This window comes from Hyla sarda, chromosome 11 (genome assembly GCF_029499605.1).
Source record: "Hyla sarda isolate aHylSar1 chromosome 11, aHylSar1.hap1, whole genome shotgun sequence".
Taxonomy (NCBI): Eukaryota; Metazoa; Chordata; class Amphibia; order Anura; family Hylidae; genus Hyla; species Hyla sarda.
Window position 1 is genome coordinate 25,289,949 of NC_079199.1, and position 27,464 is coordinate 25,317,412.

General features: G+C 44.0%; 1 protein-coding gene across 9 annotated transcripts in view; it reads left to right on the top strand.

The window, feature by feature from the left end:
- The window catches only part of SNAP23 (synaptosome associated protein 23), a 48,226-nt gene that overhangs the window by 15,983 nt on the left and 4,779 nt on the right, over positions 1-27,464 (top strand). For 3 of the 9 annotated variants that reach the window (XM_056545597.1, XM_056545601.1, XM_056545593.1), the window contains exons 2-7: positions 5,894-5,973; positions 8,391-8,432; positions 15,713-15,761; positions 18,251-18,368; positions 22,180-22,206; positions 26,375-26,524. In XM_056545597.1, the coding sequence (XP_056401572.1) occupies positions 5,914-5,973; positions 8,391-8,432; positions 15,713-15,761; positions 18,251-18,368; positions 22,180-22,206; positions 26,375-26,524 (446 nt within the window). In that variant the 5' untranslated portion in view covers positions 5,894-5,913. Of the gene's footprint in view, positions 1-4,134; positions 4,143-4,289; positions 4,315-4,433; positions 4,489-5,659; positions 5,685-5,893; positions 5,974-7,696; positions 7,916-8,390; positions 8,433-15,712; positions 15,762-18,250; positions 18,369-22,179; positions 22,207-26,374; positions 26,525-27,464 lie in introns of those variants that run through there. The other 6 variants (XM_056545600.1, XM_056545596.1, XM_056545598.1 and 3 more) reach the window with 6 other exon arrangements.

Below are 27,464 nucleotides of genomic sequence, written 5' to 3' on the forward strand. Positions count from 1 at the left end.
TCGGGCAGAAATTTTTTTTTGTTGTTACCATTGACTTCTATCGGATTCTGCTCGCGGATTTCGCTTGAAGAATGAACATGTTCTTTCTTTAGGCGGAAAGAAATTTAGCGTCGGAATTCTGCTAGCATACTCAGTACCTAATCCTGATCATGTACATATACATTTTTTTTTTGTCTAGCACCTATATTTCTCTTAAATACCTTCTGATTTAGTGAGCACTTGGTTTTCCATCCTGTGCTCAAGAAGGGGCGTGTCCGAGGCAAGCACTGAGCCTGCCCTCACTCACCATGCATTCACTTCCTCCCTGAGTCTCCTGTGCTGTGCTGGGTCCTTTCATCCAATTACTGCTGGTAGCTTGGTAATCCCCTCCTCTGTTTTCTGACAGTAGTCTGGTAGACAGGACAGGAGTGAGCACAGATAAGTGCTAAGCTCTCCCTCACTTCCTGGACTTTGTCCCTGCCTGTGTTTCAGCTGGGGCAAAGATGATTCTGCAGGAGGACTGGATTATGTTCTGGATTGTTTGGGGACCCCTAGTGGTCTTTTTTTTTTATTATAAGCCATGATTTATATAAAAAGTAGATACATGGTTTTATGAATTATATAAGATAGGTCAAGGTTTTGCCAAGATGTACAACACATAAAAAGTTTTTGATTCTGACAGTTCATGTTTAAGATATGTGTATAGAATAAATTAACAAGTCTGTATAACGTTCTGGTACCAGTTGATTTGACATTTTTTTTTTTTCCCTTTAAACATTGAATATTTATTAGTATCTTGAATATTATTGACCTTTTTTTGCTCTTGTTCTTGTGGCTTGTACCTCATGTAGATGATCTTGTTTATAACGTGGGTGACACGTCAGGGTCATACATCCTCTTCTGCTTCCGTTCTTCATCTGATCTTGATAGATGTGACATAGAACTTCTTATGAGAAGGAGCTTTGCAGCCGTACAGGGTCAGCATCGTACTATGGCTGTAGATTGTTGCTCAGTAGCTGTTACTTTGGTTGTCAGGGGATGCTGGGAGTTGTAGTTTTGCAACAGCTGGAGACACCCTGGTTGAGGAAACACTGCTCTGGACATAATCTCAATGGGAACATTTGATGGGTTTGGTACTTTTAAGCTTCTCCAGAAGTTCCTCCTCTGGCACCATTGCTCAGTAACCACCCAGTTGTGTCATGCCCTGTACACAACACTTCAGTTCTGCTCTGACCTGAGGCTAAAGTCAACATACACAGCTAATATAAAAAATGTAGAGCTGGGCCATTTGTTGAAATTCAGAACACTCCCCATACAAATTACATACTATTCTGACTTAAAGGGGTACTCCGGTGGAAATTATTATTTATTTTTTTAAATCAACTGGTGCCAGAAAGTTAAACAGATTTGTAAAATACTTCTATTAAAAAATCTTAATCCTTTTAGTACTTTTTAGCAGCTGTATGCTACAGAGGAAATTCATTACTTCTTGAATTTCTTTTTTGTCTCGTCCAGTGTTCTCTGCTGACACCTCTGTCCGTGTCAGGAACTGTCCACAGCAGTATGGGTTTGCTATGGGGATTTTCTCCTGCTCTGGACAGTTCATGACACAGACAGAGGTGTCAGCAGAGAGCACTGTGGACAAGACAAAAAAGAAATTCAACAAGAAAAGAATTTCCTCTGTAGCATACAGCTGCTAAAACGTACCGGAAGGGTAAAGATTTTTTAATAGAAGTCATTTACAAATCTGTTTTTAACTTTCTGGCACCAGTTGATTTAAAAAAAAAAAAAAAAAAAAATTTCCACCGGAGTATCCCTTTAAAACAGAATTGTGAATTCAAGCTGCAGGTTGTGGAGAGGGTTATGGGTAGGGGCGCAGTGTGCGGTGTTCACTTCACATAATTTCTAGCAACGTAAAGATTTGCATTCGGCCTGGGCGATATACCAGATCATAACGAATACAGTTTTTTTTTCTGTACGATGGGAATTTTTCCTATAACGCAATACCGGTCGGACCCCCCCCCCCCCCTTCGAACGAATGAATTATCAGCCGTGGCGGCTATCCCCACATTGGGGAACTAATCATAAGTGACCCGTGGGCGCTGCTCTGCTTCTCTAACCTAGGAAGGTGAGTCAAAGTTTATTTTGTTTATTTTCACAGCCAGGGCACAGGAATATGGAATATACAGGAATAAGCGCCGCGGCAAACAACTCATTCATTTAAAGCGCCTGCGGGTCATACATGATTAGTTCCCCAGTGTAGGGGGGGGGGGGGGGAAATACGATTAAATACCGTGGAACCGCCATAACTTACAAAAATACCGTGATATGCATTTTTGGTCATACCGCCCAGCACTACCTCTAAGCAGAGAGGTGGAGTGGTTTAGCTACTTCTTCTGAGCTTGGCATCAGTAATGTTCTCCATACTGTGGACCTCCAGATGTTGCAAGTGTTACATTCCACTTAGCTTGAGGGGTCATAATACTAGATGGTTACACTCCACTTGACTCGAGGGGGTCCTAATACTAGATGGTTACACTCCACTCGGGGGGTCATAATACTAGATGGTTACACTCCACTCGGGGGGTCATAATACTAGATGGTTACACTCCACTCGGGGGGTCATAATACTAGATGGTTACACTCCACTCGGGGGGTCATAATACTAGATGGTTACACTCCACTCGGGGGGTCATAATACTAGATGGTTACACTCCACTCGGGGGGTCATAATACTAGATGGTTACACTCCACTCGGGGGGTCATAATACTAGATGGTTACACTCCACTCGGGGGGTCATAATACTAGATGGTTACACTCCACTCGGGGGGTCATAATACTAGATGGTTACACTCCACTCGGGGGGTCATAATACTAGATGGTTACACTCCACTTGACTCGAGGGGTCATAATACTAGATGGTTACACTCCACTCGGGGGGTCATAATACTAGATGGTTACACTCCACTTGACTCGAGGGGTCATAATACTAGATGGTTACTCTCCACTTGACTCGAGGGGTCATAATACTAGATGGTTACACTCCACTTGACTCGAGGGGTCATAATACTAGATGGTTACACTCCACTTGACTCGAGGGGTCATAATACTAGATGGTTACACTCCACTTGACTCGAGGGGTCATAATACTAGATGGTTACACTCCACTTGGCTTGAGGGGTCATTGTACCAGTAAGTTACAGTCCACTTGGCTTGAAGGTTCATAGTACTAGTGAGTTATACTCCACTTGGCTCGAGGGGTCATAGTCCCATTGAGTTACAATTCATTTGGCTTCAGCGGTCATAGTACTAGTAAGTTACACTCTCCTTGGGTTGGGGGGGGGGGGGGGGGGGGGACGGGACGGGACGCCACTCAATCCTTTAATGGCTTTGAAAAAAAAAAGGGGTGTAGCCATGACCTTAGGTTGGTCCTACACAATGTCATTATTCACCTTTTATCTGTGTAAATGTAGAACCCCTGTCCTATACCAGGGATGGCTCTTACTGCTGTATACTGGAGTCTTTATACTTGTTTATTAGTTTGTTGTATTTGTTGGGATAGGGCGTAGTGCAGTGTTTCCCAACCAGGGAGCCTCCAGCTGTTGCAAAACTACAACTCCCAGCATGCCCAGACAGCCGAAGGCTGTCCGGGCATGCTGGGAGTTGTAGTTTTGTAACAACTGGAGGCACCCTGGTTGGGAAACACTGACATGGTGCATGAAGAGGCAATAGGGTCACCCTCAGCCCTCCACAGGCCTCATAGTAGGCATATATATAGGAGTTGTAGTTTTGCAACAGCTGGAGGCACCCTGGCTGGGAAACACTGACGTAGTGCATGAAGAGACAATAGGGTCACCCTCAGCCCTCCACAGGCCTAATAGTAGGCCCATAATATTCTTGATCTTATTTAGGATTATAGTAGTGCTGGTCACTGTTTGTGCTAATGACTTGTTATGAGTCTCTCCCATGTTCATGTTGTTTGTGTGTGTGTGTATGTGTATATATATATATATATATATATATATATATATATATATATATATATATATATATATATATTGCTCATAGTTGCCAGGTCCTGTTGTTTATATAGCAGGTCTTATTATTCACTACACATGTGTGCGACATGAATACGTTTCCCCCGGACCCTATGAAGCTGCAGGTCTGTGCCCACCAGCTGCGGGGCCTGATCTCTTCCTAGGCATTTCCTGAGCCGTGTATTGTTTAGACCAGTGTTTCCCAACCAGAGTGCCTCCAGCAGTTGCAAGGCTACTCAATCCTTTAACAGCTTTATAAAAAATTTAAAAAAAAGCAGGGTGTAGCCATGACCTTAGGTTGGTCCTACACAATGGGGAAGATTTATCAAAACCTGTGTAGAGGAAGAGTGGTACAGTTGCCCATAGCAACCAATCAGATCGCTGCTTTCATTTTTAAAAATGCCTCTGAAAAATAAAAGAAGCGATCTGATTGGTTGCTATGGGCAACTGCAACACACTTTCTCCACACAGGTTTTGATAAATCTCCTCCAATGTCGTTACCAAATGTTGTATTTGGGTTTAGTGTTGTGCTGTGTCTGTAGTTGATCTGTGGTTGCTGCGTTTCCTCTGCAATTCGCTGTAACCTGCAAATATTTGTAATAAACCAGTTTACCTTAAATTGCAGAGAATTTGGGACAACTACAATTAAAGTACAGATAAATCAGAATCCTAGGGCCTGTGGTAACCCCATCTTGTAGAACCACCCTAAGGGTGCGTTCCCACAGGGCGTATGCGCAGCGTATTTGACGCTGCGCAAAAGTTACCGCAGCAGCGGGAAATACGCTGCGTATCCCTTGCTCACTATACACACAGGGCTTTCCGGCGGCAGCCCTATGTTTGTAGTGAGTATTGGAGGCGGAGCCGCGCGTCACAGAAATGCCGGCATATGGCTCCGCCTCCAAAACTCACTACACACATAGGGCTGCCGCCGGAAAGCCCTGTGTGTATAGTGAGCAAGGAATACGCAGCGTATTTCCCGCTGCTGCCGTAATTTTTGCGCAACGTCAAATACGCTGCGTATACGCCCTGTGGGAACGCACCCTAATAAGTGAGGACGATCCACCACCTGATAAGTATTGTAGATTTTAAGGAATTGCTCTGCATGCAGTTTTCTAAGGTATAAAAAAAAAAAAAAAATAAAAAAAAAAATGTTTAGGTATTCTTTTAACTTGTTCAGCAAATAAATAAATAGAGATCAAAATCTAGAATTGGCCCTAGTTCTGAAAAAATTGATTTTTCATTTTGGGCCATATCGCCCAGACCTACTGGAAAGTAGAGTTGTGAAGACATTGGATTTTGCTTAAAGCGTACCCGTCATATCCAACAAAAAAAAATGTTTTTTAATCTACCACTCAGTACCTAATCCTGACCATGTACATCTAATTTTTGTGTGTCTAGAACCTTTATTTTTTTATTACGCTTTTAATTTAGCTCTCTAGTCTGAATTCCTCTGAAAGGGAGGGGGCGTGGCCTCACTGTGCAGGTCTCCGCCCCCCTCCCTCAGTATGCAGTCTGCTCACATCTCCTCTAGCATTAGCAAAAACTACAACTCCCAGCTTGTCCTCACTGACAGTAGCCGGACACAAGCTGACAGTGGGAGGATTTTTCCTCTAGCTCTGAGCCCTGCGCTCACAGCTGTCAATCAAAGAAGTGTGTCCATGACATAGGTGATGATACATGGACACAGCAGGACTAGTATGTGTCCAAGCAGGCGGGGGAGGGGGGGGCAGTTATTTGACAGGCTTTTTCAGTATGAAATACAAAATTTTTTCTAATGAAGCCATTGCAAAGCCTATTGGTTATACATGCATTACAACATATCAAAAGTTTTTGTATCGGACAATGCCCATTTAAAGTGTATCTGTTTCTTTGACAGCATTTCAGAAAGAAGCCACCATGGATGATGATAGGACATTAGAGGACATCCAGCTAAAGGCGCATCAGGTCACCGATGAGGTAAGCCTGTCTGTGCACTATCATTTTCCATTTTGTGAGCTATCATTAGCCGCCTTTATCATTTTGTTATGGTCGGGTTTCCTTTGCAGAGCTAGGTGGAACTCCTTACATCAGGGCTTGACAAATGTAAAAATCCAGGAGCCAGCAAAATAGTTAGCAGTCAGAATACTGCACGTCATGTGATGTTATATGATCAGTCATTAGTGCCCCCTCATCTCCCCCTGTATGTGTTATTACTGTTCCATCATTTGTCCCCTGTTTGTCAGTCATAAGTATTCCCTCATCTTCCCCATGTGTCAGTCATCAGTGTCCCCTTATCTTCCCCCTGTGTGTCAGTTGTTACTGTCCCCTCATATCTCCCCGTGTGTCAGACGATACTGTCCCCCTCATCTCTCCCCTTGTGTCAGTCATTACTGTCCCCCTCATCTCTCCCCTTGTGTCAGTCATTACTGTCCCCCTCATCTCTCCCCTTGTGTCAGTCATTACTGTCCCCCTCATCTCTCCCCTTGTGTCAGTCATTACTGTCCCCCTCATCTCTCCCCTTGTGTCAGTCATTACTGTCCCCTCATCTCTCCCCTTGTGTCAGTCATTACTGTCCCCTCATCTCTCCCCTTGTGTCAGTCATTACTGTCCCCCTCATCTCTCCCCTTGTGTCAGTCATTACTGTCCCCTCATCTCTCCCCTTGTGTCAGTCATTACTGTCCCCTCATCTCTCCCCTTGTGTCAGTTATTACTGTCCCCCTCATCTCTCCCCTTGTGTCAGTCATTACTGTCCCCCTCATCTCTCCCCTTGTGTCAGTCATTACTGTCCCCCTCATCTCTCCCCTTGTGTCAGTCATTACTGTCCCCCTCATCTCTCCCCTTGTGTCAGTCATTACTGTCCCCCTCATCTCTCCCCTTGTGTCAGTCATTACTGTCCCCCTCATCTCTCCCCTTGTGTCGATCATTACTGTCCCCCTCATCTCTCCCCTTGTGTCAGTCATTACTGTCCCCTCATCTCTCCCCTTGTGTCAGTCATTACTGTCCCCCTCATCTCTCCCCTTGTGTCAGTCATTACTGTCCCCCTCATCTCTCCCCTTGTGTCAGTCATTACTGTCCCCCTCATCTCTCCCCTTGTGTCAGTCATTACTGTCCCCCTCATCTCTCCCCTTGTGTCAGTCATTACTGTCCCCCTCATCTCTCCCCTTGTGTCAGTCATTACTGTCCCCCTCATCTCTCCCCTTGTGTCAGTCATTACTGTCCCCCTCATCTCTCCCCTTGTGTCGATCATTACTGTCCCCCTCATCTCTCCCCTTGTGTCGGTCATTACTGTCCCCTCATCTCTCCCCTTGTGTCAGTCATTGCTGTCCCCTCATCTCTCCCCCCTGTGTCACAGTCATTACCGTCCCCCCCCCTCCCCATCTCTCCATGTCAGTCATTAGGTGTCTCCTCATCTCTCCCCTTGTGTCAGTCATTACTGTCCCCTCATCTCTCCTTGTGTCAGTCATTACTGTCCCCTCATCTCTCCCCTTGTGTCAGTCATTACTGTCCCCTCATCTCTCCCCTTGTGTCAGTCATTGCTGTCCCCTCATCTCTCCCCCCTGTGTCACAGTCATTACCGTCCCCCCCCCTCCCCATCTCTCCATGTCAGTCATTACTGTCCCCTCATCTCTCCCCTTGTGTCAGTCATTGCTGTCCCCTCATCTCTCCCCCCTGTGTCACAGTCATTACCGTCCCCCCCCCTCCCCATCTCTCCATGTCAGTCATTAGGTGTCTCCTCATCTCCACTCTGTGTGTCAGTTATTACGTCCCCTCATCAACAACCTCGCCATGACGCTCTGTACTCCCGAGTAAGGAGCGTCACCGATGGGGCCCCTGATTGCGGTGGTCACCTGACGTCTGGTGCTCCTGTAACACCAGAGCGCCGACCACAGGCAGAACTTGGAATCGGCACAGAGTGGAGGTAAGTAAAAGTTGGTATTTTTGTTGTTGTTTTGTTTTGTTAAGGATGACAACCCCTATTGGAAAGGGCTGACAAAAAAAAAAAAAAACCTTGACGTTGCCATGGTGACCTGGTGCCCGGGATTTGTCAAGCCTTGCCTGTGCAGTGCTGAGCAGTTTGGTAGCCATGAAATTTATGTGTGTGTGTGACAACTCCCAGCATGCCCAGACAGCCTACGGCTGGGCATGCTGGTAGTTTTAGATTTGCAACAGCTGGAGGTCACCAATTTTAAACAGTGTAAGAACAATGTCTCAAATTGTTATGTGCACGCACCGCTTTTCCTGTGAATTGTCACCACTGTATTACCGGTGTAAATTTGGCAGTAGTGCTGCCCCCTACCTGCTTATAGATAAACATCTTAAATAGTTTGGTTTATGTATGTATGTATGTATGTATTTAATGATTTAGTTGTTTATCTTTGTTCTTTTTTTCCCAGTCTCTAGAAAGCACACGTCGGATGCTGACCCTTGTAGAGCAGGTAAGATGACAGGTTTGGGTTTTCATAATTTGGCCTAATAAGACAGAAGTCACAAGAACATTTAAGCAATTGTATACTGCAGCACAGCCCTACCCCACCCAGTAGGTTTGAGCATCAAAACCCTGTAAAAACCCCATTGACATTAATGCAAGTTGCACAAACAACAAACAGTGAAGCACAGGGAGCTGCGCTCTCTCCATATTGGCTGTCTGGTCATGCTGGGAGTTGTAGTTTTGCAGCAGCTGGAGGCACAATGTTTGGGAAACACTACATTAAGGAATTGTTCTGTGTGCTGTCGATCAGTTATACAGTGTCCATAGACTTCTGCGAAACCACACTGTACCTATAGAAAACTGTAGGGAATTTGTGAGGGAAAAAAAATGACATAATGTTTTATTGGATACTGTATTATGGCTTTGTCCACCTTTAGTAGGATGGCTTCTGAGGCACATGGAGTAACTACTGCTTTGTAATACTGAACTGTAGGGACTATGGGGGAGATTTATCAAAACCTGTGTAGAAGAAGAGTGGTGCAGTTGCCCATAGCAACCAGTCAGATCGCTGCTGATTTTAAAAGGCCCTTTTAAAAATGAAAGCAATCTGATTGGTTGCTATGGGCAACTGCACCATCTTCCTCTACACCGGTTTTAATAAATTTCCCCCTAGGTGTATTATCCCCAGGGTCAGTCCACTCTATTTATGAGGGAGTGCTGTCTTCGTAGGGATGAACAGACTGCTGTGTATGTTTATAGGGAGGGATAGATAGATAATATATAATATAATATATATATAATAAAAATAGAAAAAAGTGAAGCAGCAGTAAAAAAATGAGTATATGGGTGCAAGCTGTCTCAGGGACCCTGGTCCTGGGTCCAAAAATTGCAGAAAAAGGAAGCGGCTGCAGCACACCGGAGTAGCAAAGTAAAAAAATGGTTTATTCCAGCTAAAAATAAGACAATGTTTCTGTGGTCTCACACCACTTGAGAAAGGTGGTGTGAGACCACAGAAAAATTCTTATTTTTAGCTGGAATAAACCATTTTTTACTTTGCTACTCCAGTGTGTTGCAGCAGCTTCCTTTTATTTATATATATAATATATATATAATATATATAATAGTAAATTTGAGTAGCCGTATTAGTCCAGTGATGCAAATCATAAAATGTTGCAGTATCTTGTAATACCTTTTTTATTGGACTAACAGCATTTTGTAGAGACTCAGACAGTGTTTGTAGGTGCAGGTCTCCGTCATCAGGGTTGGAGCAGATGCGATGGTACCTGGTAGCTTGGCTGTATATGATGCCTTTCTTTGTATGTGATGGATGGAAACTGGATTTATGTAGATAGCTGGATCGGTCTGTGGGTTTTCTGTATACAGACATTTGTAGTGTGTTCCTGTTTATTGTGACAGTAGTGTCCAGGAAGTTCACACTTTCTGTAGAGAAGTCCATTTTGAGTTTGATAGATGGATTGAATGTGTTAAAGGCATCATGAAACTTTCTGAGTTTTTCTTTTCCTTCTGTCCAAATGATAAAAATATCATCAATGTAACGGTAGTATCTGTAGGGTTTGTGAAGTTGTGTGTCTAGAAATCGTTGTTCAAGGTCAGCCATGAATAGGTTGGCATATTGTGGTGCCATCCTGGTCCCCATTGCAGTGCCCATCATTTGTAGATATATGTCACTGTTGAAACTGAAGTAGTTATGTGTTAGGATGAATTCTATGAGTTTAGTGATATTTCCGGTTGTGGGTTTGGGATGAGAGGAACAGGGAGCAGGCATCAATTCCATCTCTGTGTGGGATGTTGTTGTATAAGGATTCTACATCCATTGTTACTAATATGGAGTAGGCAGGCAAGTTTGCAATCTGATTGAGTTTGTTAAGAAAGTCAGTGGTGTCCTGTATGAAGCTGCTGGTGTTTTTGACAAAGGGCTTTAATACCGTATATACTCGAGTATAAGCCGACCCAAATATAAGCCGAGGCCCCTAATTTCACCCCAAGATCCCAGGAAAAGTTATTGACTAGAGTATAAGCCTAGGGTGGGAAATACATCATCCCCCCCCCTGTCATCATCCAGACCCCCGTCATTAACACCCTCATCATCATCACCCTGTCATCATCCCCCCCTTCATCATCACCGCCTGTCATCATCCCCTTGTCATCATCCCACACCCCCCTTCATCATCCCCCTGTCATCATCCCACACACCCCCTTCATCATCCCCCTGTCATCATCCCACACACCCCCTTCATCATCCCCCTGTCATCATGCCACCCCCCCCCTTCATCATCCCCTTGTCATCATCCCACACCCCCCCTTCATCATCCCCCTGTCATCATCCCACACACCCCCTTCATCATCCCCCTGTCATCATCCCACACACCCCCTTCATCATCCCCTTGTCATCATCCCACACCCCCCCCTTCATCATCCCCTTGTCATCATCCCACACCCCCCCCTTCATCATCCCCTTATCATCCCACACCCCCCCCTTCATCATCCCCTTGTCATCATCCCACACCCCCCCTTCATCATCATCACCACATGTCATCAGCCGCCCCCCTCTCCTTCATCATCATCACCGCTTGTCAATGTCTGATACAGTGGTCTTCAACCTGTGGACCTCCAGATGTTTCAAAACTACAACTCCCAGCAAGCCCGGACAGCCATCGGCTGTCCGGGCTTGCTGGGAGTTGTAGTTTTGAAACATCTGGAGGTCCGCAGGTTGAAGACCACTGCGGCCTTCGACATTATCCAGCCCCCCCACCCTCTCACCCCCTTTAGTTTTGTACTCACCTCCGCTCAGCGGGACGTTAGGGTGCGCTGGTTCAGTGCTGCAGGACTGTCCGGTGGGGAGGTTGTCCGGTGGGGAGGGATAGTCGCTCCGGGCTGTCCATCTTCACCGGGGGGCCTCTTCTCCGCGCTTCCGGCCGCAGAGGTTTCTGGCCGCAAAGGTTGCAAAACTACAACTCCCAGCAAGCCTGGACAGCCAATGGCTGCCTGGGCTTGCTGGGAGTTGTAGTTTTGAAACATCTGGAGGTCCACAGGTTGAAGACCACTGAGGGCGGAGAGTTCACGCGAGTATAAGCCGAGGGGGGTGTTTTCAGCACGAAAAATCGTGCTGAAAAACTCGGCTTATACTCGAGTATATACGGTAGGTTTTCTACTAAGCCAGAGATCTGTTCTGTTAATGTGTCCATACCGGTTATTATTGGTCTGCATGGGTTCCCAGTTTTGTGGATTTTAAGAAGCATGTAAAATGTCCCTGTTATGGGATTTGTGGGTATGAGTGTCTCTAATCCTTTCTGTGACTCTTTTGGGAAGGATTCGATCAATTTCTTCAATTCCAGAGTGTATTCTTTTGTGGGGTCTTCTGTCAGTTTCTTGTAGTATATAGTGTCTGACAATTGTCTGTTTTCCTCTTTGATGTAATCCTCAGTGTTCATTATCACCACTGCTCCTCCCTTATCTGCTGGTTTGATTGTTATGGTTTGATTATTCTTTACGTTTTTGATGGCGTCTGTTTCTAGTTTTGAGAGATTGTAGTTGGTTTTATAATGGTGTTTTTTGACCAGGGATGCTGTTCTTAATCTGAAACTTGCAATGTAGCTGTCTAGTTTGCTGTTGCGTCCTGGTGATGGAGTAAAATCAGAATTCTTTTTCTTGATATTGTAATCCAGGGTTGTTGTAGTACTGTCCTCTTTCTCATGGAAGTACTCTTTTAGTCGTAGTCTCCAAAAGAATACTTCCAAGTCTGAGTATAGTTTGATGTCATCCAGTTTAGTGCTTGGACAGAATGATAGTCCTTTAGAGAGAACAGATCTCTGAGTTGGATAGTTCATAATCTGAAATATTTATAATCCCTGTGTTGTCTGTATTGTTGTCAGGAGTAGTGGTCCTATTGTTGTCGGGAGTGGTGGTGCTCATAATGGGGGAGATTTATCAAAACCTGTGCAGAGGAAGAGTGGTGCAGTTGCCCATAGCAACCAATCAGATTGCTTATTTCATTTTCCACAGGCCTCTAAAGAGGCCTGTGGAAAATGAAAGAAGCAATCTGATTGGTTGCTATGGGCAACTGCACCACTCTTCCTCTGCACAGGTTTTGATAAATCTCCCCCATTGTTGTCAGGAGTAGTGTTGAGGTCATCGGTTGTTTCAGGTATTCCATTGCTTGTATCGGTTGTTTCAGGTATTCCATTGCTTGTATCGGTTGTTTCAGGTATTCCATTGCTTGTCTCGGTTGTTTCAGGTATTCCATTGCTTGTCTCGGTTGTTTCAGGTATTCCATTGCTTGTCTCGGTTGTTTCAGGTATTCCATTGCTTGTCTCGGTTGTTTCAGGTATTCCATTGCTTGTCTCGGTTGTTTCAGGTATTCCATTGCTTGTCTCGGTTGTTTCAGGTATTCCGTTGCTTGTCTCGGTTGTTTCAGGTATTCCGTTGCTTGTCTCGGTTGTTTCAGGTATTCCGTTGCTTGTCTCGGTTGTTTCAGGTATTCCGTTGCTTGTCTCGGTTGTTTCAGGTATTCCGTTGCTTGTCTCGGTTGTTTCAGGTATTCCGTTGCTTGTCTCGGTTGTTTCAGGTATTCCGTTGCTTGTCTCGGTTGTTTCAGGTATTCCGTTGCTTGTCTCGGTTGTTTCAGGTATTCCGTTGCTTGTCTCGGTTGTTTCAGGTATTCCGTTGCTTGTCTCGGTTGTTTCAGGTATTCCATTGCTTGTCTCGGTTGTTTCAGGTATTCCATTGCTTGTCTCGGTTGTTTCAGGTATTCCATTGCTTGTATCGGTTGTTTCAGGTATTCCATTGCTTGTATCGGTTGTTTCAGGTATTCCATTGCTTGTCTCGGTTGTTTCAGGTATTCCATTGCTTTTACCTGTTGTTTCAGGTATTCCATTGCTTTTACCTGTTGTTTCAGGTATTCCATTGCTTGTATCGGTTGTTTCAGGTATTCCATTGCTTGTATCGGTTGTTTCAGGTATTCCATTGCTTGTATCGGTTGTTTCAGGTATTCCATTGCTTTTACCTGTTGTTTCAGGTATTCCATTGCTTGTATCGGTTGTTTCAGGTATTCCATTGCTTGTATCTGTTGTTTCAGGTATTCCATTGCTTGTATCGGTTGTTTCAGGTATTCCATTGCTTGTATCGGTTGTTTCAGGTATTCCATTGCTTGTCTCGGTTGTTTCAGGTATTCCATTGCTTGTCTCGGTTGTTTCAGGTATTCCATTGCTTGTCTCGGTTGTTTCAGGTATTCCATTGCTTGTCTCGGTTGTTTCAGGTATTCCATTGCTTGTCTCGGTTGTTTCAGGTATTCCATTGCTTGTCTCGGTTGTTTCAGGTATTCCATTGCTTGTCTCGGTTATTTCAGGTATTCCATTGCTTGTCTCGGTTGTTTCAGGTATTCCATTGCTTGTCTCGGTTGTTTCAGGTATTCCATTGCTTGTCTCGGTTGTTTCAGGTATTCCATTGCTTGTCTCGGTTGTTTCAGGTATTCCATTGCTTGTCTCGGTTGTTTCAGGTATTCCATTGCTTGTAATGATCCTGGTTTCTCTCTCTGCCTGGTGTTGGTTGACATTTTGAGAGCGTTTTCAGAGTTTCCTATTTTTCTTCATGAAGAGTTCTCTTTTCTGTTGTCTATTGAAGTATTGTATATCCTTTTCCACTTGTTCAGCCATATGTTGATGAGTTTCCCATAGATCCTGAAGAAGGGATTGTTTTAAATGTTTGATGTCTTCTCTTTTCTTGTACAGTTGGTGGATTAGATGATTCCTCAGTTTTTCGCTGGTGCGTTTGCAGAGGTCTTCGGCATATTGGGAGTTATGTGTTGTTGCCACTGGATTTTTGATCATTAGTCCTTTGGGGATGAGTCTTTTTCTCTTGCAGCAAGACAGAAAGTATATGTCACTGAGAAGCTGTGTTTCCTTTCTTGTGATCTTCAAGATTTTCTTTGTAAGGCGGCTATATGCGGTATCTTCCATAATGTAGTAAATTTGAGTAGCCGTATTAGTCCAGTGATGTAAATCATAAAATGTTGCAGTATCTTGTAATACCTTTTTTATTGGACTAACAGCATTTTGTAGAGTCTCTACAAAATGCTGTTAGTCCAATAAAAAAGGTATTACAAGATACTGCAACATTTTATGATATATATATTAGGGATCGACCGATATCGTTTTTTTAGGGCCGATACCGATAAAAAAAGGTTAGGGCCGATATACCGGAATATCGGTATAAGTTATCGGCTAAGTTATCGGCTATTTATTCCCCCTCGACACCGCTGCAGAGCATTGATTTAAAGCGGGCGCTTTAAATCAATGCACTGCGGTGGCTATTGCGGTGCCATAGGCCGCCGCCACCACCACCCGCTTCTCTCCCCCTACCTGTCAGGGTGGTCCGGGCCATCCATCCTCCCTTCCTGTAGTGTCCGGCGGCATTCCGGGTGGAGGGTGAACCGGTCCGGGCTGTCCTTCTTCTCCGGGGGTTCTCTTCTCCACTCCGGGCAGGCTCCGGCCTAGTACGCTGCATAGATGCCGCTGCGCAGTGACGCCCGTGCGCAGCGACACACCTGACGTCACGGCGTAGCGCCGTCTATGCAGCGTACTAGGCCGGAGCCTGCCCGGAGTGGAGAAGAGGACTCCCGGAGAAGGACAGCCCAGACCGGTTCACCCTCCACCCGGAATGCCGCCAGACACTACAGGATACAAGGGTAAGTTTAAATTTTTTTTATTGACTCGGAGGGTGGGGGAGGGGCCCGATCGGTATAGCGGTATGGGAAAAAATCCATACCGGTATACCGCCCAGCACTACGGGGGGCGGTCGCGGTGCGGCGGATCGTGGGGGGCGGTCGCGGTGCAGGGGGCGGGGCATTATCGGCTATAGAGCTATAGAGCTGGATGGATATAGATAATATGTATGTATCTGCCTACCTTGTGCGGATTTGTCTGTGTCTGTAATGTTCTGGCCTATATTGCTGCCGTTCTTTACCTTTTAAGGCAATTCAGCTGCAGCATCAGATAAATAGTGCTAAGGGTGTGTTCACATGGGGTGTTTTCTTACCGGTACCTCCGACAAGTTTACTGCTATTTTCTGGTAAAAATTGTGCAATTCTGTGGCCAACAGTTCACTGGCGATTTTGTAAAATTGCGGCAATACCATAATTACCCCCCCCCCCCCCCCCCCATATGAACACAGTCTAAATCCCCCTTAATCAGCTGATCTGATATCGATGACCTTTCCTTATTTGTGCCGTGTATTGTCCTGTGCTCTTACTTTGTCATTTCTCTTTTCTAGAGTCAAGATGCAGGAGTTAAAACACTCACTATGCTCGATGAACAAGGCGGTAAGTTTTAGTTCCAATAGACTTTTTTTTTTAACAGTGATGACGCTACTGTCTTCACAAAAAGATAGGGCAGTGGTCTCCAAACTGTGGACCTCCAGCTGTTTCAAAACTACAACTCCCAGCATGCCCGGACAGCCAGTGGCTGTCCGGGCATGCAGGGAGTTGTAGTTTTGAAACAGCTGGAGGCTCACAATTTGGAGACCACTAAGATAGGGGATTCACAGGTATGAGACATGGTTTTTGTTATAAGGTCAGTAAATTTTCCCCATAAAAATCAGAATACATTGCTAGACCGCTACAGCTAATTCACCAGTTATTTGTAAAACAATAGAACACATATCAGACTGTTCACATTACTGTTACGTAAAGGTAATTTTGTGTCTTTCAGACCAGCTTTGTACATATTTCTACACATTAATCTGAATGTTGAGATTTAGGGCCTGTTCACATGACAGATTACAGATACATACAGATTTATTGACAGTCGGAGAAATGCGATTTCATGCAGAAAAAGCACAGATTTTTATTTTATTTTTTTCCCATGCACAGACAAATAAATAATTGAGCAGTTTTTTGAAAAGCGTACAATTTTTTTTTCTGCTGTGTGAACAATGGAAGGCGTTTCCCATTTAAAGGGGTACTCCGCCCCTAGACATCTTATCCCCTATTCAAAGGATAGGGGACAAGATGTCAGATTGCCGGGGTCCCGCTGCAGGGGACCTCGGGGATCCCCGCTGCAGCACCCCGCTATCATTACTGCGCAGAGCCAGATCGCTCTGCACGTAATGACGGGCAATACAGGGGCAGGAGCATCATAACGTCACAGCTCCGCCTCTCGTGACGTCACGACCCGCCCCTGTCAATACAAGTCTATGGGAAGGGGGCGTGGCGGTCGTCACGTCCCCTGCCATAGACTTGCATTAAGGGGACGGGCCGTGATGTCATGAGGGGCGGAGCCATGTCACGCTGCTCCGGCCCCTGTATCGCCCGTCATTACGCACAGAGCGAACTCGCTCTGTGCAGTAATGATGGCGGGGTGCCGCAGCGGCGATCCCCGGGGTCCCCAGCAGCGGGACCGCGGCGATCTACCATCTTATCCCCTATCCTTTGGATAGGAGATAAGATGCCAGGGGCGGAGTATCCCTTTAAGTCAATAGGTGATGGATTATATTTATCATTTGGATGTGAAACCGGCACAGATTACCCTATAAAATTTTCATGGATTTTATCCTTGTAAACGTAAACTTTACTCCATTCAGCTTTCCCTCAACCCTGACCAGTCTTCTTGTCCCAGCCACTGAAAAACACCACCACAACATGATGTTGCCCCCATTATACTTCACCATAGGGATGGTATTGGACAGGTGATGGGTAGTACCTGGTTTCCCTCAGACATGACAATTAGAATTGACATGAAGACCGGAGTCCATCAAGTTCAGACTATATCCCTGTTGTGTCCCTTTTGTGTTCATCCAAAGGAAGACCAAAAAATTCCAGTTGCTCAATACCAGGAAGAATAACTCCTTCCCGACTCCAATATGGCATCAGAATAAATCCCTGGATGAAAGTTCTTTCCTTATAATTTATTATACATAACCTTTAATGTTATTACTCTCCAGCAATGTATCCAGACCCTTTTGATCTCTTTTCACCATGACCACCTCCTCTGGCAGAAAGTTCCACAGTCTCACTGCTCTTACAGTAAAGAACCCCGTCTGTGCTGGTGTAGAAACCTTCTTTCTTCTCTAGAGGGTGACCCCTTATTATAGATACAGTTCTGGATATAAATAGATAATGGGAGAAATCTCTGTACGGTCCTCTGATATATCTATACACAGTAGCCCTCATTTACTATTGCAAACCCGACATGTTTTGTCGGGTTGTGTGCCAGATTATGGGGCATTGCGCCAGAAATTCTGCCTGCGCCAGAATTGAAAAAAATAAACAGACTAACTCTCCATTTTGCTTAGAGAACCTGAAAAGGGGCGTGGCTTGTGGGAAATGGGGGCGTGGCCAAAGAAAAGGGCCATGTTCCCAACATTTTCACAAAAACCCAACATATTTACTAAGGTTTCCACATAAAATGGGGTCGATTTCAGCTTAGGAAAACCCGACAGATCAGAGCAGGTGTAAAACAAACAAAATATAGGGAAACCTTAGTAAATACCGTGGAAAATAAATTGTAGGGAATTAAAACCCACAAAGAAACCTACACAACAGTCTTAGTAAATAAGGGCCAGTATTTAGGTCGCCACTCAGCCATCTTTTTTTTCTAAACTCAATAGATAAAAGACAGATTAGGTGGCGGTCCCAGCAGCCGGACCACCACCCATCAGATGCTTTCCTATGAATAGATGATAATTTGTCATGTTGACTCTTTCATATTTCAGTTTGAATGGAATAAATAATATATAGTAGACAACTCTTTACAATTCTATAGTAGAACAGATGAGTTGACTCGTCTATATGAGCCAGTATTTATTTTGCAGAACAACTAAAACGCGTTGAAGAAGGAATGGACCAGATTAACAAAGATATGCGAGAAGCCGAGAAGAACCTAACAGAGCTGAACAAGTGTTGTGGCCTTTGTGTCTGTCCGGGAAAGAGGTCGGTACAATGGATCATATTAATAATGGATCATAATTATCTTGTAAAAGTGATTATAACCCCAGTGTCCAATTTTGGGTCCTCTGTAATGGCGTCCTACCAAAGGACTTGACATTGATGTATTTGCTGAGATCACTTTTTGTCTTTGTATTCATGATTTCTAAATGATTTCACCATATAAAGTCTGTTCCTAAAAGAGTATATTCACACATGGCATTGTTGAGCGAATCCTTAAGACTAGGAGGACACAGTTTCATCATCCATATGGGGTCGTGTCTGTTGTATGTGGCTGGATTTCAGCAAGCCATTCAGATAAATAGGACAGTCACAGAAGTATCTGCAACATATCTACCACATGTCAATACAGTGGTCCCTCAAGTTAAAATATTAATTGGTTCCGGGACGACCATTGTATGTTGAAACCGTTGTATGTTGAGAGCAGAACTCTATGGAAACCTGGTAATTGGTTCTAAAGGCACCAAAATGTCATCCAAAAATAGGAAAAAGTGAGAATTAAAGAAAAATGAGTAGATAACTAATACAGATAAAGCAAATCCTTACATATAAAAGGTAAGAAAGATCTGCTGGGAGCTGTAAATCACTGTCTATGTCAGTGTTTCCCAAGCAGGGAGCCACCAGCTGTTGCAAAACTACAACTCCCAGCATGCCCGGACAGCCTTTGGCTGTCCGGGCATGCTGGGAGTTGTAGTTTTGCAACAGCTGGGGGCACCCTGCTTGGGAAACACTGGTCTATGTAGAGGACAGGAGCTTCTTCAGGGTCCTGTACAGTACACAGTGTCCTAAAAAAGTAACATGGAGCCGTCCTCACCTGGTGTCCAAAGGAGCAGCTAACCCTGGTACAGGTAAAGTGTACAGAACATGTAATACCTCCCTGTACTGTAGGGGGCGCTACCAGACACCAGTCAGTACATGCACTTCAGTAATACAAGTGTTTTACCAGTGAATGCCCATTCTGATTGGTCAGTTCTTCCGGCCATTGACACGTTTCACAGATCTGGACTGTCCAAAACATTGTATGTTGAGTCTGGTTTCAACTTACAATGGTCCAGAAAAGAGCATTGTATGTTGAAACTATTGTATGTTGAGGCCGTGGTAAGTTGAGGGATCACTGTATACCCTTAATCCTTCTTTAACTCTTGGTGACATTGCTATGTAAAGGGGTTCTCCACTGCTTTAACCTTCTTTGGCCAGTTAGTTAGTACTGTGGCTATATGCCATTAACGCTTTCTTTCCTGTTGCTAACGCTACTATAGGTGTTTTTTTTTTTTTTACCTTTAACAGACCCGGAAGTTGGTTAATTCCTTAATTTGCTGACTTGCCTCGACCACTTTTTTTTTTTTCTCCCGCCGCCATCTTACCATCGATACGTCACCCTGCAGGGTGTTGTGTGGGAGGCCGGCCTGCCCCTCGCTCCGTTCGTGCCGTTCTATAGTGTTTTGGCAAGTCCATTTATTTCTGGTATTTTTGGTAAGTTTGTGGTGTTTTTTTGGCAGATTTTGAAATATCCTATTTAAATAGTCCAATCCCTTAAACGCCTGCAGTAAAACAGATATGAAAAATTAGGATCACATGCGGCGCGGACATCTGCCAGAGAGCCCATAGCAAACCTTCGGAAGCTGTCCAGTGCTCAGGGACTCCCCTCTGGCAAGTTAGTGTTAACAATCCCCCAGCGCGTCAGGGCCGAGGCTGACATCACAATGGCACATGCGCAGATGACCCTCACGATCGAGGACGAACTGCGCATGCGCCAATCACCGGAGCCGATTCGCCGCAAGCAGCCCAATCAGCATTCAGCTTAGAAGAAGCTGAAAGTAAGGAGGTGCGTGCTTATGACGGCAGAATATTCATTAGCGCGGGAGGCAGGCACGAACGGAGCAAGGGGCAGGCCGGCCTCTCACACAACACCCTGCAGGGTGACGTATCGATGGCAAGATGGCGGCGGGAGAAAAAAAAATGTGGTCGAGGCAAGCCAGCAAACTAAGGAATTAACCAGCTTCCGGGTCTGTTAAAAAAGGTTAAAAAAAACCACATATAGTAGCGTTAGCAACAGGAAAGAAAGCGTTAATGACATATAGCCACAGTACTAACTAACTGGCCAAAGAAGGTTAAAGCAGTGGAGAACCCCTTTAACATGGAAGGGGAAATTCTTACTTTAATTCATACTTAATCTTTATAAATTATTATACACTGGTCCCTCTAGTTACAATATTAATCTGTTGCAGGACGCCCATTGTATGTTGAAACCATTGTATGTTGAGACCATAACTCTATGGAAACCTGGTAATTGGTTCTGAGGCCACCAAAATGTCATCCAAAAATAGGAAAAAGTGAGGATTAAACAAAAATAAGTAGATAACTAATACAGATGAAGCAAATCATTATATATAAAAGTAATAAAGATCTGCTGGGAGCTGTAATCACTGTCTATGTAGAGGACAGGAGCTTCTTCAGGGTCCTGTACAGTACAAAGTGTCCTAAAAAAGTAACATGGAGCCGCCCTCACCTGGTTTCCAAAGGAGCAGCTAACCCTGGTACAGGTAAAGAGTACAGAACATGTAATACCTCCCTGTACTGTAGGGGGCGCTACCAGACAGCCAGTCAGTGCATACGCTTCAGTAATACAGGGGTTTTACCAGTGAATGTCCATTCTGATTAGTCAGTTCTTCCAGCCATTGACACGTTTCCCAGATCTGGACTGTGTCTGTACATTGTATGTTGAGTCTGGTTGAGTCTGGTTTCAAGTTACAATGGTCCAGAAACTTTTGTATGTTGTATGTTGAGGGATCACTGTATATAGGAATAACATGAATAGTACAGTGGTCCCTCAACATACGATGGTAAGCTGTTCCAAATGAACCGTCATTTGTTGAAACCATCGTATGTTGAGGGATCCGTGCAATGTTAAATATAGGATGTTATACTCACCTGTCTCTGCTGTCACCGCTGCCCTGGATGTCGCCGTCCATGGCTGTTGCCGCGTCCCCGGGGTGTCCCCGCTGCTCCGTAACGTCTCTGTCGCTTGGGAACGTCATTCCTCATCGCTGCCATTATGTTACTACGCACGCCGCTCCTATTGGATGACGGGACAGCGTGCGCGACGTGATGACAATGATGGAGAGCGACGGCGATGCAGTGGATCCCGAAGAGAACGTTCCCGAGCGCCGCGGACAGGCAAGTAACTATCACCGGAACATACGGGGCACCGTAAACGGCCATCCGGCGGCAGCTTAAGCAGTCTGTGCTGCCGGATAACAGTTTTATGCGATGGCCCCGAGAGGCCTCTGAGAGGCCATCGCATGTTGAATTATGGTATGTCGGGGCCATCGTAGGTCGGGGGGTCACTGTAGTTCCCTAATATAATTGTAGGATCACAATTGCTTCCTTAAAGTAAGAGGTATTCCAATATGTGTCATATTGCGGGGGGCCTAGCAGTGGATCTCAAGAACGGGGACCAGAGTCTTCCATGGGAATAGAGCAGCAGGTTGCGCGTGCATGAGGTGGTTTCATGCAGTAACTAAGCACTGTATTCCTCTATCTTTGGTGCTTCCAGAATAAATACCGTAAATGGAGCGGAGGCACCCATGTGTAACCCGCTGCTCCATTTGGAGGTGTGACTTTGGTCCCCGTTTTCCAAGATGGATATTCTCTGTTTTTTCCAGCTTCTTAAATAAGAGTTACGATCTGTTTTCTTTGTGGTTAGACTTTTTGCTTAGAAATTGCGATATGGCTCCATTGTTTATTAGTCTTCTGTTTTTTTTCTCTCATCTTTCCTTTACCTTTTAACATGAAGATTTTTCAGGTTCAAGCGCAGGCGCAGGTTGGTGATCACAACCAGAAAGTATCTGGATACAATGTTTGATGTGTAGTTGTCCTACATGTTACTCCCCCAACCCAGCGATGCTGCATGTTTACAGTTGCAGTGCAGTGTCTGTTCTGTGTGTGTTTTTTTTAGCTTTAAAGGGAATCTGTCATCGACAAATGACCTAAATGCTTTGATCTGGCCACTAAGCCTAACAATAAACTTGACACTTCCTGATCTGTTGATGAGCAGTCTCCTCCCCATAATATCACAAAGGATTATGGTGAGAGGTGACAACAATGTATAGTTCATAGAGCATGCCTAGAAAACTCTCCCATGCAAGTTGCAGTCGGCTCCATGCTGATTGATTCCTCTATCCATGTGGCTGCTGTAAAGCGTACCTCTAAATGCTGTGAACAGCAGCTCCGAAAGATGGCGACAGGTAAAAAATATAGAGTAAATTATTGTACAGTCAGGAAACGAACACAGATAAGCAGACAATATGTATCTGTATATGGTTTTAACTTTTAAATATATTAAATGATACATTCCCTTTAAATTAATGAAGGACTTGTACAGGTAACGGTGGTGGTGATGTCCTAGTTTACTGCCGACCCCCACTCCTGTTACCTGTACATTAGTTTATACATGTCTGCCTTTTTGTGATTTTATTTATCCCTAATTTTTTTACCCACGATGTCTCTTTTGTTACCTTACCTCCCAAAAGAGAAAGAAAGAAAGCAGAGCACCCACTGCAAACTAGATGCTGATGAAAAGAAACTAAGCAAAATTTCTAAGATAAAAAAAATAAAAAACCTTTTGTAAAGAAAATGCTTTTTGCACCATTAAAAAGTACAAAGCAAAAATATAAATGCTATCAAAGGTGTCCAAAGCATTTTAAGAGGTTATACAGGATTATATAGATAGGGGCTGCCCAACCACTGTTTTAACCCCTTAACGACGAAGGACGTAAATGATGCGGTACTTAACGCACCAGGACGTACATTTACGTCCTAAGCATAACCGTGGGCATCAGAACGATGCCCGGATCATGCGCGACAGGTCCCGGCTGTTGATCGCAGCCAGGGACCCGCCGGTAATGGCGGACATCCGCGATCCTGCGGATGTCCGCCATTAACCCCTCAGATGCCGTGATCAATCACGGCATCTGCAGCATTGCGGTCACTTAATTGGATGATCGGATCGGCCGCAGCGCTGCGGCGGTGATCCGATCATCCAGCACGGCAGACGGAGGTCCCCTCACCTGCCTCCGCTGTCTTACGGGAGTCTTCTGCTCTGATCTGCCTTCCCGCAGACCAGAGCAGAAGATGACCGATAACCCTGATCAGTGCCGTGTCCTATACATAGCACTGAACAGGCTTAGCAATTGAGTGATTGCTTTAACCCCTTAACGACGCAGGACGTACATTTACGTCCTGCGCCGGCTCCCGCGATATGAAGCGGGATCGCGCCGCGATCCCGCATCATATCGCGTCGGTCCCGGCGCTAATCAACGGCCGGGACCCGCGGCTAATACCACACATCGCCGATCGTGGCGATGTGCGGTATTAACCCTTTAGAAGCGGCGGTCAAAGCTGACCGCCGCTTCTAAAGTGAAAGTGAAAGTGACCCGGCTGCTCAGTCGGGCTGTTCGGGACCGCCGCGGTGAAATCGCGGCGTCCCGAACAGCTGATCGGACACCGGGAGGGCTCTTACCTGCCTCCCCGGTGTCCGATCGACGAATGACTGCTCCGTGCCTGAGATCCAGGCAGGAGCAGTCAAGCGCCGATAATGCTGATCACAGGCGTGTTAATACACACCGGTGATCAGCATGAGAGATCAGTGTGTGCAGTGTTATAGGTCCCTATGGGACCTATAACACTGCAAAAAAAATGTAAAAAAAAATGTAAAAAAAAAGTGTTAATAAAGGTCATTTAACCCCTTCCCTAATAAAAGTTTGAATCACCCCCCTTTTCCCATAAAAAAAATAAACATATGTGGTATCGCCGCGTGCGTAAATGTCCGAACTATAAAAATATATCATTAATTAAGCCGTACGGTCAATGGCGTACGCGCAAAAAAATTCCAAAGTCCAAAAAAGCGTATTTTGGTCACTTTTTATATCATTAAAAAATGAATAAAAAGTGATCAAAAAGTCTGATCAAAACAAAAATCATACCGATAAAAACTTCAGATCACGGCGCAAAAAATGAGTCCTCATACCGCCCCATACGTTGAAAAATAAAAAAGTTATAGGGGTCAGAAGATGACATTTTTAAACGTATAAATTTTCCTGCATGTAGTTATGATTTTTTCCAGAAGTGCGACAAAATCAAACCTATATAAGTAGGGTATCATTTTAACCGTATGGACCTACAGAATAATGATAAGGTGTAATTGTTACCGAAATATGCACTGCGTAGAAACGAAAGCCCCCAAAAGTTACAAAATGGCGTTTTTTTTTCGATTTTGTCGCACAATGATTTTTTTTTCCGTTTCGCCGTGCATTTTTGGGTAAAATGACTAATGTCACTGCAAAGTAGAATTGGCGACGCAAAAAATAAGCCATAATATGGATTTTTAGGTGGAAAATTGAAAGGGTTATGATTTTTAAAAGGTAAGGAGGAAAAAACGAAAGTGCAAAAACGGAAAAACCCTGAGTCCTTAAGGGGTTAAATAGTCCCCTATGGGGACTATTAAAGTGTAAAAATAAAAGTAAAAAAAGAAAGTAAAAAAAATTTGAAAAACCCCCTCCCCCAATAAAAACGTAAATTGCCCCATTTTCCCTATTTCACCCCCAAAAAGTGTTAAAAAAATATTTTATATACATATTTGGTATCGCCGCGTGTGTAAATATCTGAACTATTAAAATAAAATGTTAATGATACCGTACGGTGAACGGCATGAACGAAAAAAAAAAAAGTCCAAAATAGCTGCTTTTTTATAACATTTTATTCCAAAAAAAATTAATTAAAAATGTATTAAAAGTTTTATATAAGCAAATATGGTATCAATAAAAAGTACAGATCTTGGCGCAAAAAATGAGCCCTCATACCGTCGCTTATACGAAAAAGTGAAAAAGTAATAGGTCTTCAAAATAGGGGGATCTTAAACGTACTAATTTGTTTAAAAAGTTAGATTTTTTTTTAAGCGCAACAGTAATAGAAAAGTAGGTTATCATGGGTATCATTTTAATCGTATTGACCCAAAGAATAAAGAACACATGTCATTTTTACCATAAATTGTACAGCATGAAAACAAATCTTCCAAAATTAGCAAAATTGCTGTTTTCTTTTTAATTTCCCCACACAAATAGTATTTTTTTGGTTGCGCCATACATTTTATGGTAAAGTGAGTGATGGCATTACCACGGACAACTGGTCGCGCAAAAAACAAGCCCTCATACTAGTCTGTGGATGAAAATATAAAAGAGTTGAAGGCGAGGAGGAAAAAATTAAAACGTTAAAATAACATTTTCTGCGTCCTTAAGGGGTTAAAGGGGTACTCCGGTGGAAAACTTTTTTTTTTTTTTTTTAATGAACTGGTGCCAGAAAGTTAAACAGATTTGTAAATGACTTCTATTAAAAAATCTTAATCCTTTCAGTACTTTTTTTGCAGCTGTATGCTACAGAGGAAATTCTTTTCTTTTTGAATTTCTTTTTTGTCTTGTCCACAGTGCTCTCTGCTGACACCTGTTTCCCGTATTAGGAACTGTCTAGAGCAGGAGAAAATCCCCATAGCAATCCTCTCCTGCTCTGGACAGTTCCTGACACGGACAGAGGTGTCAGCAGAGAGCACTGTGGACAACACAAAAAAAGGAATTCAAAAAGAAAAGAATTTCTTCTGTAGCATACAGCTGCTAATAAGTACTTAATAGAAGTAATTTACAAATCTGTTTAACTTTCATGTAAAAAATAAAAAAAAAGTTTTCCACCGGAGTACCCCTTTTAAGGAAGATTGTTTCTCATTTTGAACACCCAATATGAATGAATATTGGTAGCATGTATAACATTTTCTTCCACTATGTCCTGTATGTGGTGTGACTGTAACCGTTCACTACTATACTGTAGTCTACTATACTAGTGGGATGGCAGTATTTTATTTCTGGTGCTGCTCGTTTGGCACTTGGGCCTATTGTAGCTTCAGACTTTGCAGGCCGTAATGACCGTCTTAATTCAATTAACAGGGCAAAAAATTTCGAAGCTGGAGAAGATTATAAGAAAACATGGGGATCAAAAGATCAAGGAACAGAAGATGTGATCTCCAGGCAGCCCCACCAGGGGGTAGGTGTGAACCAGCAGGGTGTAGCTGGGACAAGCAGTGGATACGTAAATAGGTAAACCTCTATAATATCTATACCTCTATATTAAGTTATTTGCCATTACTGCTCAAGAATGTAAGTAGATCCATAACAACTCTATTCCCTAAAACTGTTTCCCAACCAGGGTGCCTCCAGCAGTTGCAAAACTACCACTCTCAGCATGCCCGGACAGCCGTCCAGCAGTTGCAAAACTACAACTCTCAGCATGCCCGGACAGCCGTTGGCTGTCCGGGCATGCGGAGAGTTGTAGTTTTGCAACCGTTAGAGGCACAGTAATTGGAAAACCCTGCCCTAAAACAAATCTGTCACCAGGAAAATCAGTATTAAAGGGGTATTCCAGGAAAAAACTTTATTTTTAATTTTTTTTATATCAACTGGCTCCAGAAAGTTAAACAGATTTGTAAATTACTTCTATTAAAAAAAAATCTTAATCCTTCCAATAATTATCAGCTGCTGAAGTTGAGTTGTTCTTTTCTGTCTGGCAAGAGTGCTCTCTGCTGACATCTCTGCTTGTCTAGGGAACTGCACAGAGTAGAAGAGGGTTGCTATGGGGATTTGCTTCTACTCTGGACAATTCCCGAGACAGGTGCCATCAGAGAGCACTTGGACAGAAAAGAACAACTCAACTTCAGCAGCTCATAAGTACTGAAAGGATTAAGATTTTTTTAATAGAAGTAATTTACAAATTTGTTTAACTTTCTGGAGCCAGTTCATATATTAATATTAACCCCTTTAAACCACCGGCACTGTTAGAATGCAATATTCTAGGTTTTATATTCAATATTTTATGGTCCATTTCAGTGTCAAGGAGGTGGGGCCTAGGGTCTGATGTGCCCTAGGACTGCATCGCTTCTGTGCACAAAATTACAGCTCCTTTGCTCAGACAGGCCAGACTCAGCTTTCCATGCTAGAACCCTGTTCATATCCTGTGCATGCGCCATTGTGGCACAGCTGT